General features: G+C 26.2%; 1 protein-coding gene across 1 annotated transcript; it reads right to left on the bottom strand.

Moving 5' to 3' along the window:
* Positions 1-1043: 1043 nt before the first annotated feature.
* On the bottom strand, positions 1044-15083 carry LOC129981594 (syntenin-1-like). Its single transcript, XM_056092501.1, has 8 exons — positions 14927-15083; positions 13545-13616; positions 10264-10494; positions 7406-7570; positions 6564-6739; positions 5167-5308; positions 4018-4139; positions 1044-1738 (listed from the first exon to the last, which is right to left on the bottom strand). The coding sequence occupies exons 2-8, from the start codon at positions 13593-13595 to the stop codon at positions 1684-1686; spliced, it is 942 nt and encodes a 313-aa protein (XP_055948476.1). The 5' UTR covers positions 13596-13616; positions 14927-15083; the 3' UTR covers positions 1044-1683.
* Positions 15084-16246: the final 1163 nt, after the last annotated feature.

The following is a 16246-nucleotide window of genomic DNA, read 5'->3' as shown; positions in this document are numbered from 1 at the left end:
CTTGATAAATTCGCAATTATTGTACAAAAATTAATTTAACACTGCATCAAAATTTTTTTTAATTGTCTTTTTACTCTTATCAATTTAAAAATAGCAAAACATTTTCCTAAATTCTGACAATTTTTGATTTTTTTTTTAATTCCCAACAATGGATTCCATTGTTGCATTGAAATTTAAATCGTTTACATTGTTTAATCAAACATTTGGGTAAAATTAAGAATGGATAAATTTTATTTACAATTTGATACACAGGTGCTAATAACTACTTATATGTCAATTCATAAGTGAGTGTAATCTGTTTATAATTATACTTTTCAGTTCAATACTATAAATGCTTTATTTCTGAAAAGTTTTCAGATTTAAAACATATAATTTTCTATATCAGTCAGCACTCATTACTAAAGATTAATATTATTGATAAAGGGATACTGATATAGCAAAATTAAGGAATGGAGGGACCATAGAATTCGAATGAATATAACTCATGAATTAAATAATGATTATTTATTCCATACATCCTAAGAAAGCTTCTTTTAAGAAAAATATGCCGTCAAAACCTATTTTTGAAAAAATATTGTCAAAGGTGAAAATAGATTTAACTGTCATTAAATGAATACTTGCTACGATTTAACCATTCCCATAGGTTAAATCGTAGCAAGTATTCATTTAATGACAGTTAAATCTATTTTCACCTTTGATTAAGCTTTCTTTTTAGTGCATATTTCTTGATTTCTTTTGCATGTTCTGACTGAATAGAGTGTTTGACATTGTCAGCAGCATTTACAATATAATAATCATATTTAGTTTGTTAAGTGTTAAATTAATGCATCTGTAAAAATACTAAATAATGCAGTCTGAAATGTTCATATATCAACATGTTTACATTTGACTGTTGTCATTCCATAATAAAATAAGAGTGATTTCTGTGCCATGTACGTTAGTATTCTATATATATATGGATACTAGCTATTCATTATTTTCTACTAAAATACAAAAAAGGGAAGACGTCAAAAAAAAAAAAAAAAAAAAGATAGAACTAAGAGTTTTAAGAAATCAAAACTTTATTCGATTTTCACACTAAAGATATACTGACTACATGAGAACAATAACAAACATAAATAACTATCATTATAGAGAACATCAAAGATTTTACTTAAAAGTTGAAAATAGTAACAAGTGATGTAAAAGAAAGCAATGACTACATTTCAAGAACAAATCACAGTTGCAACAATGATTTTGACACACTCACTATCATAAATTCACCAGGCAAGAGCAGACAAAATATTCCTCCCTTAAAATAAAATTAAAAAAAATATATAAGCTATTAAACTGACACCATGGAATGCTCATTTAATAGAAGTACTTGTTTCTTCTTATTAGCTGATAAGCATATAATGATTTTATTAGCTGCTTCATATATGCAAAATAGTTTATCTGAATTATAAATGGAAATTACTTCTATAGTATTACATGTGGGAAACTTTTTATGAGTTTTATGATATGCTTAATATTTACATAAATATTTCACACTAAAAAATAAAGATAAGAAGAATCAGAATTATGAGACTAAAATTAGTAACCAAAAGTAGTAATTAAAAGTTTTTAAAAATATGTCTGCTGTTATAAAAAAAAATTATGTGCTCAGGATCCTTCCTATAAAGTATAAGCCAAGAAGGTGTCCCTTTACAAGTCAGGAATTGTATGATCCATTGTCTTTTTAATAAAGCTTGATGCAGTACTATAAAGAGAAAAAAAAAATATGAAATGTTAATTTAAGAGGATATGTGAAAATATAACATTTCGAAGAATTAACTTAAAGCTAAAAGTAATTAAAATATAAATTTAAATGATACAGAAACCAAATATGCACAGTAATTCTAAGCAGAAAATAAGGTGAAATTTAGGTATGATCCATAATAACTCTCACAAGGCAATTGAATAGAATCTTGTAATACTTCAAGATGCCATAAATGCATCAGTTTCACCTATTTGAAATAGTATGTAGCCAATCCTAATTTATAATATGCTCATGGAAATTTGATAAAAACATTTTATTCCAATTATATAAGAATATAAAAACTAATTATTAATTTTCTTATTTGGCATTTATTATTACAAGTTTATTTTCGCAGTGCATTTAAGACCCCTTTTTAATGTTTTTGGAAATGTAATTTTTACTTAATCTTTATTCAGTTGAAAGGAATGTAATAAAGAAAACAATTTTGTTAATATGTATGCATAACAAAAGGAATTAATTGTATTACAATCGTCAATGAGTGTGATCCCATAACAAAGAAAGGTATATTTCAAAAGGATGGGGGTGGGGGTCAGGGAGAGAAAGAAACTCAATTTTCGAGAGTAATTTTTCATTTCCTTTGCAAGTTGTCATTTATGTTAAATTAATTATGTATGTATTATGGTTCATTTCTATTTATAAGTTTATGTAATTCATTGTAGATTATGAAAATTAATCTAATCTGAATATTTCTTTCTAAGTTATATATAAGGTACTGCTGTTAAGTTGATAGCAATTCAGTCATCTGCATGCTTATTGTATTTGATGAATAAAAGTTTCTTTTTACCCCTATCTTAATTTGATTGTACATAATTCTACATGGCATATTTGATAGTGCTGAAAGGTTTATTGAGTTAAGATTGTTGATGAATTTAAATAACACATGCAAAATTAAACAAATTGGTAATTTAATTTCTATGTTAATAAAAGCTGAAGGTGGTATAATTTGGTGGAATATAGAGGCTAAATAACAAACATTTCCCCCTAACCCAGCTACCGTTAGTATTCTGATAAGAATAAATGGCACGTCACATTATCAGATTTGATTTGAAAAAGTTTAGTAAACACATGTAGGTTTTGTGTTCATAATGCCCAGGGCATCTACACTTCTTTAGTGTTATGTCACTGCTGCAATTCCATAATGCCTTAAAACAAGCTGCCAATAGGAGTGAGGAAAAAATCCTGTCTATTTTTTGATACAGTGGCATTCACCGAGTTAATGAATAAATGTGAACAAAATAACCAAATATGATATGTTTTCAACCTCTTGACCATGAACACATAAAAGCATTTATATAATATTATTAATCAAGTAAAACATTATCCATTGAAGAAATGCATAAATAATGAGTATGAACAAATTTTCTTGAAAATGTTATTCACCAACCATAAAAGTAAAGCTGTTAAAAAAAACTATGGAAATCAAATTAAAAATAATTAATTTGAGATATCCATAATTTTGAAGCCAAATAATCAATCAAAAATAAAATCTGCCTAAAAAATTTTTTTAAAAAAATTAACTTCTATTTATTTATAAATCATTAATATTATATGAAATTTGTTTCTATAACATTTAAAATTCTTTTCATGTGCTCTTAATCTATTTTAGGATCACCAAACTAGTAAAACACTTAATATTAAATAAATTTTGGCAGCAAGTAACTAAAGTATAAACAGCATTTAATGTGTAAAATTATATATTTAATACTTTTACATATTTAACAAAAAGAAAACCACAATATGTGGTTGGGAAATAAAATGAAGATTAATAAATATGAGTTTACATTTAAATTAAAAACAAATTGAAATTCTATGAAAATTAATCAGTTATCATTTACATAACTAAAAAATACATGGCAAATCAGATTCTTAAAAATTATTATTGTATCAAAAAATCATATAAATTGTCCAAAAAATTTAAAATTTTATTTAAATAATATTTTTTTCTTAATAGATTGTAAAGTATGTATTACATTTGCAGAAAATACATTTAGTAAATTTACATAGCTATTTTCTAAATTACAAATTCAATGGATAGGGGGACTGATTTTTATACATTTTAGAGAAAAATATAAATAGTTTAAACTCCAACCAAAAAGAGAACAATCAATAAAAGTAATAATTATTTCTCTTTTCAATGCATAAGAGATTCAATCATAAATTCATAAAATACTTTTTTTTAAAGTGAAGAAAAAGAGTGTTGTACTGTAAAAAGAGCTTACTTTTTTAGCATGTGATCATATATGAAGGAAGGCATTATTGTCACTGTGACTGGAGAAGGAGCCTCTCTGATAATGGCGGATATTTCTTTATCTTTTAATCCAACAACATTTTGGCCATTTACCTAAAGAGGATACAATAAATTACTTAAATATTCAAAGTTGCTTTCAAATTGAATTGTATTTCTATAAGAATAAAACTCATATTCTTTTAAAACTGTTAAAAGATGATTTATTCTTGTTAAATGAGATTCAAGTGAATAGTTTTGGAATTTTTTTAATATATTATTTTATCTATAGCTATGTTTTGGAGTAACAAAATCATAAAAAATTCATCAATTATAACTTAGAGATCACCGTCCTTATACTGTTATGTAGCTGGTCCATATCTTCACATAGTTTGAATTTCATTTTATTTATTTGTTGGTAAAGATGATATCAATGTCAGTGTCATACTTAGGAAAGCTCTCTGTGGTTAAAATGATCAAATCCAAAATTTTCTTTTGATTACTATAAAAGGAATTTTGCTAGAAAAATACTCTGTGTAGAAAATCAAAAAATGTAGCTCATATCGCATGATAAAATAATGATAGCACAATGACTTTGAAACTTTACAAAAGTATCAAAAACCAAGACTCATTCTCTCTCTCTCTCTCTCTCTCTATATATATATATATATATATATATATATATATATATATATATATATATATATATATCATGGCAATGCCAAGGGTGATTTTCTAGTTAAATGATTATACACATATATAATTAAGTGTTATAAATTATATAATCTGCCATTATTAAATAAACAGATCAAAAAGATTGTTTCTTACGAAGTTGCACAATAACTTCAAACATTCATAAAAATTGGATTTTTTAAAAAAATTTTATTTAAATAATTGTTAGCCTTTTTTACTATGGTTCAACATCCATATTTTGATTACTATTTTCAGATAATTATTATTTTTCTAATGCTAAAATAAATCTTATCAAGCTAATTAATAATCAATTACTTTAAAATAAAAGGAATTCAACTCAAGAGCATGAATGAGAGAGAAAAAAATCAGAAGATTCTTGAAGTATAAAAGTGATTCTTAATTTTATATCAATTATCGTCCAGTTAAACATACTTTGACAATCAAGACTTACTTCAAGAAGATTGTGATCAATAAGTACTCCATTTCTGGCTGCTGAAGAATCTTTGACGAGATTGATGATTTTTCCATTTTTGAATCCAAAACCAACAGTGCCTGCACTATCCTTGTGAACAGTAATTGTTCTTTCAAAAGGTCTATAAAAAAAAAATTTAAAAAAAATTATTATTATTATTTGTTGAAATAAAATATTTTATTAGTATGGATACGCAATTTATTTGAAAAGAAAAAGAACATTTATTTTTACTGCATGAGTATTGTTTTACACAAATATTCTTCAATAATTTAAATGGCATATTCATTCTCAGTTAAGATTTCTTCGCTCTAAAAAATTTCATACAAATACCATACTTCTTCAAAGATTAAATCCATCTTAAGTAAAATGCTTATTATAACTCAAATTTTGAACTCCCGGTATAAAAAGCTTCTAGGATAACAATCATTTTAGATAAAAATCTCAATCAGTGAAACAAATTTCTTTCACAATAAAAACTTATGTTTTGATAAAAATTAACTTTTTCATCTAACTGCATGTTACAAACAAATAATATTAATTAGCATGTATATTCAAATGTATGAATTTTTTCTTCCTTGTATATAAACTATATATAAAATAAGCATCACCAAAAAAAATTCAATCATAACTTCAATGAATCTCCATGCTTCAAACTGTCAAATTAAAAAGAATTATTTTTTTAAATGATGTCTGGTTATCTGTGGTTACAGAGACTCAAATAATGAATCACATGAATAAAATTTAATAAATGATATTCACACAAAAACTATAGATTTCTATAGTTCAATTTATTATATTTCTTTCATGAACAAGAAGAGTATCTATCTGTGAATCTACATGGATAAGAATGTAAATATTCAAAAGCATAATGAGCGAAATGAATGAAATTTGTTATATGATTTTATCCCACATTTTCATCAAAATTTGGACAAATCCACTAAAAAATTGACTGTATGATTACATGAATACAATAATTCAAAAATACAACAAACAAGAAGTATATGTTTCAGAATGAGATTTTTAGACATATGTTGTATATCTGTAAAAAAATTTGGATTTAACTGGCAGGGAATACAGTCTTAAATGCGGAATGAATCCATATAATGAAATTAGTGTCACAGTATAGAAAGGCATAAGAAAACTAAGGAAAGGAAGTTCCATTGATTTACTAGACTAAATAAAAAAATCATTAGTTTTGAAGTTTCAAAAAAAATTGACGTCTCAATTAATTCATTGTTTTTACACATTACTTTAAACAGTAATGAAATAATTTTTTTAATTCAATGGTAGTTTCAAAGATTTATGGATCTCACTCTGACTTGATTAGTAGAAAATTATAAACACAGCATTACATTTTTATTAAATGACGACATTACCTATCCCTCACAACCATTGTAATTCTTTCTGGGTTGGCTTTCTTGATCATCTTATGTACATCATCCATGGACATTCCAGCAACGGCAACATCATTAATCATCAAAATCTGATCACCAAACCTTAGGCCAGCTAAAGAAGCAGGTGTGTTCTTTTGGACAAGAATGATGAAAACTCCCTGCAATATATTTTTAGCTCAATTTTACCTCAAGTTCATTTATTTTTGTAATATTTAAGCAATTAGGAATCAGTTTTATCTAGTTACTCATAATTATCCCTAAAATGGACATATTTTTATATAAATTTAAAAAAAAAGGATCAGAAAAAAATTATTGGACCATGCTTCAACTAAATACTAATAAATTGCAATCTTATTTTTCAGTAAAACAACAACAAATAAAAAAAGAACCATATCCACTAAACCCAAAAACTATTATAAATAAAATAGAAAGATACTTTCTAAGAATTACATGGGGAATCTCACTTTTGCTAGTTATAATTAATTCATTATTAATGATGCTATACATAATTTCTAAATCATATTTAATATTATTACATTTTATGACACACTGAAGTTTGAATGTCATTATTTTACAAGCTTCAATATAAGCTATGGTGATAAAATCAAGAAAATGTAAGAATTTTCTTTTGCACTAAATATTCACAAAAGAAAGTTATATAATCCCAAGAAGAATTTGTCTAATACCAAGTTTTCTTTTAATTTACAGAAATGCATCCTAAATATTATACATCAAAAATTAATTCATTTTTGAGATAGGATGGAAAGCAAAGCTAATGAACATATTAATGAACCATATTACTAATGAACTACAAATGAACCAACCTTGTTAACAGCCTGGACTCTGAGACCAACTCGTCCATTTCCATCTTTGCACAATAGTACTTCTCTTAAGCCATGGGTCACCTGAGCCCTTGCAAGTCCAATAGAATTGCCAGAAATGGGAGCTACCATAGTTGTTGGCTTTGTGGAAGGAACAGCAACAGTGTTCTAAAAAAGAAAATTAATATTAATTAAACAAATGTATTGGAAAATTCATTACTCCCTAAAACTGACACCCTTAATATCTCCTTATCATAATCACTCATTAATATTTAAAAAAAATAATTCTGGAAGACAGTATAAGAATTTTTAATTGTGGTAGTGACTTCATACATGCATCAAACGTTATAACCTATGAAACTGAACAAATTCCTTCGTTATTATTCATTGCATACTGCCAAACACACAAACTTGCTTTTTTTTTTGCCTCAGCAGAAAAGAAATGCAGCACCCCTTAGTATCAAAATTGCACTACATTTCTCTAATGGTCCAGATTCACTGATAATAATATCAAATACCACATTTTTTTAATTACTCTAGTTCATAATAAACTGAATTATGATCTTTCTTTCAATGACTGCAATTTCATTCTGCACAACGAAAATCATTTACTTATTATATATATATCAGTTCATATATATATATCATCATATCATATATATCTTCAGTGATATATATATAAATCTTAGTTTCCCAATTTTTATCCAAAATTAGCCCATATTACTTCGTTGCTTTTCTCTCATTTCTTGATCCAAACCCTACATTTGTATTTAAATATTTCTAAAATGCATTCTACAAAATTGCTGAATTTGGAATTTCCCACTACATAAGCAAAGGTTACAAATCCCTAATGTATGTAGCATACCCAAGATTTCTTTCTCAAAGTCAACACATGACAAAGAAATCACTATTTGAATCTCTTAGCAAAATCACTGAAGAAAAAAATTTCTGTCACTTTGCTCTTGTGTTCTGATGAGATATGTTCCACCTTTTACCTCCTTGTACAAATTATGACTCCCAGAGTGAAATAAATTGAAGTTTCATCGAAAACTATCATCTTTTGAACAAGTATCTACCAAAATTATACTACATATTATCTATATATGTCTGTGTATGTAATATTTTAAAATCTAAATCTCAATTTCCAAATTTTTATCTTAATTTAGGCCATATTAACTTCATTCTAAAATGTTCTTTTATTTCCTGATCAGATTCCACTTTTGCATTTAATTAATTCAACACGGGCTCTATAAAACTGCTGACTTCAGTGATTTCCCATTCTCCAAATGAAGGGATAAAAATCCCTAAGTGTTTACAACTTACCTCCCTTAGAAAATTCCTTTAAAGATACCTACGATTTCCTTTCCTAAGTCGACTTATGGCAAAGAAATCCCTATTGAAGGGGAAAATTACAGTCTCTTTTGCTCTTGTATTGCAATGCAGACAGTTGCATCTTTCATGATTGCTTGTTTCTTATACAAAATATGCCTTCCGGAATGAAGTTAAACTTTATTTTTAAATGCTTCTTCTATTCAACCATGCAACTGCTAAAATATGTTTACGCACATATATATATATATATATATATATATATATATATATATATATATATATATATATATATATATGCATATATATTCAAGCATTTCAAGTTAAAAGCCCTAAGAAATTTTTCTTTAGACTGCAATGATTTAAGTTTTTGATGAAAAAAATGGTAATTCTGTTTTGAAAAGCTTACTACTAAGGTGTTAAATCAAATTAAATTATTTGATTAAAATAATTGATAACTCGAAAAATTATACTCCAAACTGTTATTAAAATTAAAAGTATATTAAAATATAAGCTAACATTTCGTGATAACAATTTTTATTGTTCTGCAGGAACTACAACTGTCATTCAATTTTTTAGAAATCCTGTATGTCAAAATGAGAATAAAGATAGGTGATTTACTCACACTATATTAAAGTTGGATGATCAGCTTTTAAAATTAACTGCAATCTTTATTCTATGATTTATTACAAAATCAAAGATAAGATGCTTCGTAAACCACAAATTTAGCTATAGATATAATCAAAGCCAAATTTTTATGTTGTGGTCTTCGCAAACAGAAGTTTTAATGTTTATTCTATCAGTGATCTTCCTTTACCCTCTCTCCCTACTAAAAAAAAATCAATGGTATTGAGCATGCTCACATATTTTAGTATGATTTTCCATTTAATATGAATATTTGATTAAAATGCAGTTTTACCACTGTTGATAAATTTAGGATTCCATACTTTTCCCAGTTCATGTATTTAATGAAAATTAATATAATTCAGCAAAATTTGTTTATAAGTTATGCATAATAAATATGAAGAGGTAAAAATGTATTGAAGTAATTACATTGATTCCATATTACTTTAGGTGGAAAATAAAGTATTTGTGTATGTATGTTCATATTTCCAAAAGTTTCAAAAAATTCTTCAAAGAATATCACCCTATGACTGTTTCCATAATTATTATAATTGCTGTACATGTGATCCAATATAGGACTATACTTACTCATAAAAATCCTATATTACTCATATATACATAGCAGTGAAAAAAGATTTAAGTAACATTTCAAATTACCCTCATATTTAAAATATATGCACATATAAAAAGATATTATAAGTGCAAAGTTTGGCATGAGTTGGCAGAAAGAAAAAATATAAAATGCATCATAATTTTGTTTTTACCCTTGTATTGGTAGACTTTTTTCTCAGTCTAGTTAGACAAGCATGTTATTATTACTCTTAAAATCAAGAAGTATAATAAGAGAATAATTAATATCCATTTACTTTTTAACTGAACAACCTATTCAAATAAAAAAGTTATCATACCTGACTGGCAGGAACAACTGCAGTAGATGGATAATGCTGTTGATGTTGAGATATTTGAAGACCCATGTATTCATCCAAAACTGGATAGAGAGTTGCATATTTATCAGCAGGCACAGGTCTGGATTCTGGAGTTGTAGGATATGGTGGTGCAGTAGCTGGGTAAGCTGCTGAGTGAGTGGTACTTGGGTAAGGAGGTGGATGAGCTGCTTGGGCTGCATGAGCTATCTGGGCCTATAACACATTAAAATTATTAATAATAGTGGAAACTGGAAAGAAACAAGGTAGGCAAGCTGTGTCAAGAGAAAATAGAGAATTAGCTTTCCTTTCGTAATATTATATTTGCAACTGGAAATTCTACTCCTCTCATTTTTATTTCTCCCTGAGCGAAAGAAGTATACAGACTATTTTCTATAAAATGCTCTGACAAGAATTTTTAGCTTTGATACAAAAAGTGGATGGATGATGAAAGAATAATTTCCAACTCTATAGGCGTATAAAAATTACACAAAAGTTCATATTGACAATGCTATGCTATTATTAATTAATAATCATAAATCACAGATTTCAATAGGTGGTATAATATATGCAAAGGGAAATTGTATTACATTTTTCATCACATTGTTTTCGACTTTAAGAACTAGATGTTGCAGTTTATGGCACATTTAAAGGAACATACAAAGTCCAGTTTAATGACAGGTTACTAAATCCTCCTGATAAAACAATATCTATTTACAATATTTCTTCCCTAGCAGCAAACACTATTATAAATCATTTACACAATATTCTATCAAAATTAAAAAACAGGCATTCTTTAGTAAACTTAACTGGCATTCAGTTTTTTTTTAATTATGTTATTGACCAAATAAATATATCCAAAATGTAATACAACTGAAACAAAAAATAATGTCAATGAATATATGAAGATTTCCAAGAAAATGAATTGCAAGATGAAGATCATATTGAGTAGTTGGTTATAGTGAGCCAATATAACCCATTACACCGGACTCTCTACATCCATATCCTAAAACAACATTTAGGAAATTGTTGCTAAAAAAAAGCAAATTTTGCTGTTTACACCAACATACTTCATGGAAAAAAAAACAATGAAGACATAAAACAAATAGAAACAAACAAATAAAAAAAGGTGAAAGGGAAAATTCCACGAGCTAAAAAATCTGATGTATCAGATGATGATATATCAGAAAATGACATATACTTAGAATGACATTCAGAAGATTGGTCAACAGACTTTGAAAAAACAACATGAAAAACTATTGTTGATACAAGCTTAATAAGCAATAATGATTTTGCATTGATCAGGTTTCCTAAAAAAATATATGTTTTGAATTACACTGGAAGAGTTCAAGCCATTAATAGACCTAAAGATTTTGATATACAATTCTGAAGGGAAAAGCAGCTCCTCCAAATACAAAGACTCTTTCTTTTCCCCTGATGATATAGAAAAAAAATGAACATTTTCTGTAAAAGAATGGGAGGAAAGAAAGATTCAATGTGACTTTACCAGATACTACTGATCCACCAGCAACATCTGGTAAAGATACATCATTACTAGATGTTGCTGGTATTACACTTCACATTACATCTCGGACAAGATTTAATGTTGATATGTCAAATTACATTGCAAAATAAAAGAAATAATCCTCTTCAGCATAAAAAAATAATTCTTTTCAACAAAATAAAAAAAAAAAATAGCTTTGAAACATGTTAATATGTCTTTGGAAGTCTCTTTATAATAGAAAACGCTTTGTTAAAAATTAATATCTTAGGATTATTATTAATTATAATATTTCTTATTAAGATGAACATTTATAAAGGAATGAACTGTTTAGTTTAAATTTAATTTCTTTATGTTTTTACATCAGTTTTTATAAATTGTGTTGCATTGATTACTTATTGTAGTTGGTTCACATTAGCCACTTGAAATAAGAATAATATAGAAAAAAAAGTTTTACAAAATTATTAATAAACCTATAATGCTCAATGTTTTAATATATCAATTAAAATAATTGTAAAGTGCAAATTATTGTAAAAAAATGCCATTATGTGAAAAATAGTATTTAGTATACATATTTGCCAAAAATGTAAAAATTGTCCACAGGTCCCCCTTCTCTCCTAAATAGGATTCAATATTCCATCAAATGTCAGATCACTGAACGTTAAACTTATGAAAAACACAAATAAGTTTTTCTTAGTAAAAAAGTGTATTTTAATATTAAAACCTATGTTTATTGCATAAATGTAATATAATTTATTACAATTCTAAATTTGAGTTGCAGTTATTGTTTACATCAAACATATCCATTTTGCTCAAAATAGTACAATGCAGGAAAACTGAAAGTCTACTATTGTACATTGAATTAGCACTACATCTTGAATTAAAGACAAGCAAATGATTGTCCACAATAAGAATCTGCATCCCAGCCTATTCCATCCTTAATGCTAAATTAAGTTCAGACAAAAATTAAAATAATTTCATAAAATAAGAATTCTGACATAGAAGCAGGAAAGTACCTTTCCTTATTTTTATTGAAAGTTACATTTTCAATATTTTTCAGGTTCCTTTGGAATAACTATTAAAAACTATATATAAAAAATAAAGTTCAGAGATTAGTCATGAAAAATGACAAGAAATCTGAACTATTTATTGGCAAGAAAAAAAGTCTGTTAGTGTATGTATTACCCATAAGGAAGATGGGAACAAATTAAGTTAACAGATTTTTTTTTAAAGAAGTTAAGAGACTTTTTTTAAAATCAATTTTTTTAATACAATAACAATTGATTTATAGAATTTCACTAGTAGTTTAAAATGTTTTATTTTGGCATTCAACAACAAAGCCTGCTTGGCTGTTCTGAATTTTCTTCAAAGCACCAATTAAAAGTTATTGTTCAAAGGATTACTGCTAAAGGCCTGTTTCTTTCTTACTGTAATATAAGATAGTAAAAACACTCTTCAACTTCAACTCGAATAAAGTGGATTAAATAAAATATCATTATGAAGGTGATGGTGAAATAATTGCAATTAAGAATATGAAATAAATAATATAAATAAATAACACTAATGCCAATGCAACAAATTACATCAAGAATTTTCAAGTAAAAAAATAAAACTAATTTATAATCTTCATAAGAACTTAAAACTCTTGACATAACTAGATTCACTAGATATTCAAAATTTAATACTAGATATTCAAAATGTTCTTCAATCATTAATATGTTTAAAATCTATTAGCAATTGTCAAACAAATAAACTGTACACATACCCGAGCCAGCTGATCCACTTTCATATCTTCTAAAGAAGGGTATAAAGACATTTTGATTTTCTGCAGCTACAACTGAAAAAACAAATATGCTATAAGAATCTTTGACACTAAAAACCAAGAAAGAATAAAAAGCAACAAAACTATAAAGCCATTCCTTTTATGATTCATGAACCATATTTAACTATTTTTGAGAAGAAAAAAATATCAAAACACAAAATCAATAAAATAAAAAAAAATCAGATTAAACATACAATTTCGATGAAAGAAATATACTTTTTAATACATTACTATATCATTAAGAAATTTATATTTATTTCCAAACTAAGTAGAAACAACTTATTATTTAAATTACATTAATGCTAAATTTTGAAGCATTCTCTTATATTTTTGACAATGTTTACAAATATGATAATAAAAATAAAAATACATTTAATTAAAAAAAAACATTTTTACATCAGAGAAATGAAGAGCAAAAGACATTATTATTTAAAGATAGATATACAAAAATGTCAACTTTGAATTTTTTATGACAATAAAAAATAAGAGTTTTTGATTAATTATAAAAGAATATATAATAAATATGAAATTCTACTTATTTGTTTTAGAGAAAACAATAAAAACTGATTTTAGTATTTCATAGTGCAAATATCTTTGATTAAAATTAAGAAACGGAATAATTCCAAATTTGATAAGCTTTTATAGACACTGATAATTTAATGATATTTTTATATTAAAATAAAATATTATAAATTTCACGATTAGTACAAAATTATGTGAAGGAAAAAAAAATGTTTTAGTGAATAATTATCCCATTTTCACAACAAATAATTTTAAGAGTTTTAGTTTTACTCTCAATTTGTATATAGCATAATATTTCTACTCTAAACTCCAATGAAATCAAGAAGCTAGTCAGTATCATAAAACTGCTTAAATGAAATAAGGTAATTTACTAAGTGTTGAAAAGAAGAAAAATAATAATGATAACAATAAATTACGTCAAATACTGCCATTGTAAGTTTCCATTCAACTCATATATAATTCCTCTTAAAAGAAAGACACTGCGAGTAAAAACAAGAAATCGGAGTTATAAAGAATAACTTGCATCATACGAATGACTAAGACATGCTGCTAGACACGGAGAATGAAAATTCACGAAGTTCACAAGATGTCAACATATATCAAAACAAAATATTTTGAACAAACTATTAATCTATTATTAAAAACTATTCCGTCTTCTAATTACAATTTATGTGCGTAAAACAAAGAATTTTAGGTTTCAAAAATCGATATTCAATATGCTCGAAAGGTTATCAAATCAAATATATATATATATATATCCATTTAACGGATTCCAAAACATAATTCAAATAAAGATTACTTACATTTTCTCCCAAAAGAGAACAACCTAGTAAAAAGAGATGTAAATCGTTCAACTTCACAATGTAAAAAGGACAATAGCAGCAATAATTGTCAAAACGAAATCTCTAACTAATCACGTGTTTATTTATCTTATATTACCAAACACAAAGGTAATAACTTTTTTCTGCTCTGTTTTCATAGTAGTCAAAGTGAAAGTCGATCAGCTGTTCTAGAACATCCGCGAGTTAATGAGTCAGATTCTACCACCATATTGTCATGAAGGAAAGGGTTCTGAAGCAGATGCTTAAAGCTTCAAAAGGAATTTTTATTGCATTACAATAAATTAGATGTTTGTAATTTTAAATTAAAAAAGAAGTGAAATGTTTTGAAATAATCTTTCCTGTACATTTCTGCTACTTTGAATTCGATTTCATTTTTAAAAGAAAAATTGATTCAGAAAAAAATGCAATGACTTAACTTTTTATTTTGAAAGTTTTTAAATCATTTCTCTGCTAATGACTCAGAGCATATGATTAACTGAAAATTTCAAAAATAACTTTAAACAATGCTTATTGAAAACAGGGGAGCCCCCAAGCAGAACTCTCTATTCACTAACCAGATTTTTTTTTTTCAGTCTGAATGTAATCATAAAATTTCTTAAGCTTCTAAAAAATTTAAACCCATTTGTAAGTTTGTCCCATTAATTTTGATCTCTCCCAAGATAGCAGCATATATTGTTCAATATTCTGAGCAATGCTTCAAACACCGTTTCTACAATAATGTACAATATCTAACATTATTCCAAAGACACAGAAATTTTTTAAAGTATTGTGACAGTAAAATTCTGACACAAAAATAATATTTTTAACTTAAAAATTCATTTAATTTGAAATTTAATTCCAAAAAAGTCGGTGAACTATTTCTTACTAAAGATTGAATATTGTATAATATTGTAAAGGAAATACTGAAAATTTGGTCATAAACAACGGTTTATGATATCACAAAATTCTACATTTAACAAATGAGAATCAATGGTGGGATAACGAAATTGTAAATTCTACGTTTAACAGCATTTATCAACATTGTGATGGCACTGCCGAAAATTTCTCATTTAACAATATGATACAAATGTTTATTATTATTTTTTATCTTTTACTTAAAGTGATCGAACATTTTAAATCTCTTGATTTACTTTAGGTATTTGGATTTTGATTATTTTTCCTGCTTTTAAAAACCCTGGGATGACAGCTTTTGTAGCTAAAAATCCCTAAATCCCCCTCATTCAAACAAATTTAAAAACCTCCGATTTTTATAAAATGTCTTCGTCCAGTTATTCATTTAAA

This window comes from Argiope bruennichi, chromosome 8 (genome assembly GCF_947563725.1).
Source record: "Argiope bruennichi chromosome 8, qqArgBrue1.1, whole genome shotgun sequence".
Lineage (NCBI taxonomy): Eukaryota > Metazoa > Arthropoda > Arachnida > Araneae > Araneidae > Argiope > Argiope bruennichi.
The sequence above is the reverse complement of the archived record's forward strand: the minus strand, read 5'-3'. Positions and strand labels throughout refer to the sequence as shown.

Bases quoted from the DNA above. Each gene is read 5' to 3' on its own strand.
- LOC129981594 (XM_056092501.1), bottom strand. From the start codon at position 13,595: ATGTCTTTATACCCTTCTTTAGAAGATATGAAAGTGGATCAGCTGGCT. The intron at 5,309-6,563 runs GTAATGTCGTCA...TTTTTTTTATAG, and splicing joins ACAATGGTTGTGAGGGATAG to ACCTTTTGAAAGAACAATTA. The intron at 1,739-4,017 runs GTAAGCTCTTTT...TTCTCTTTATAG, and splicing joins TATGATCACATGCTAAAAAA to TACTGCATCAAGCTTTATTA.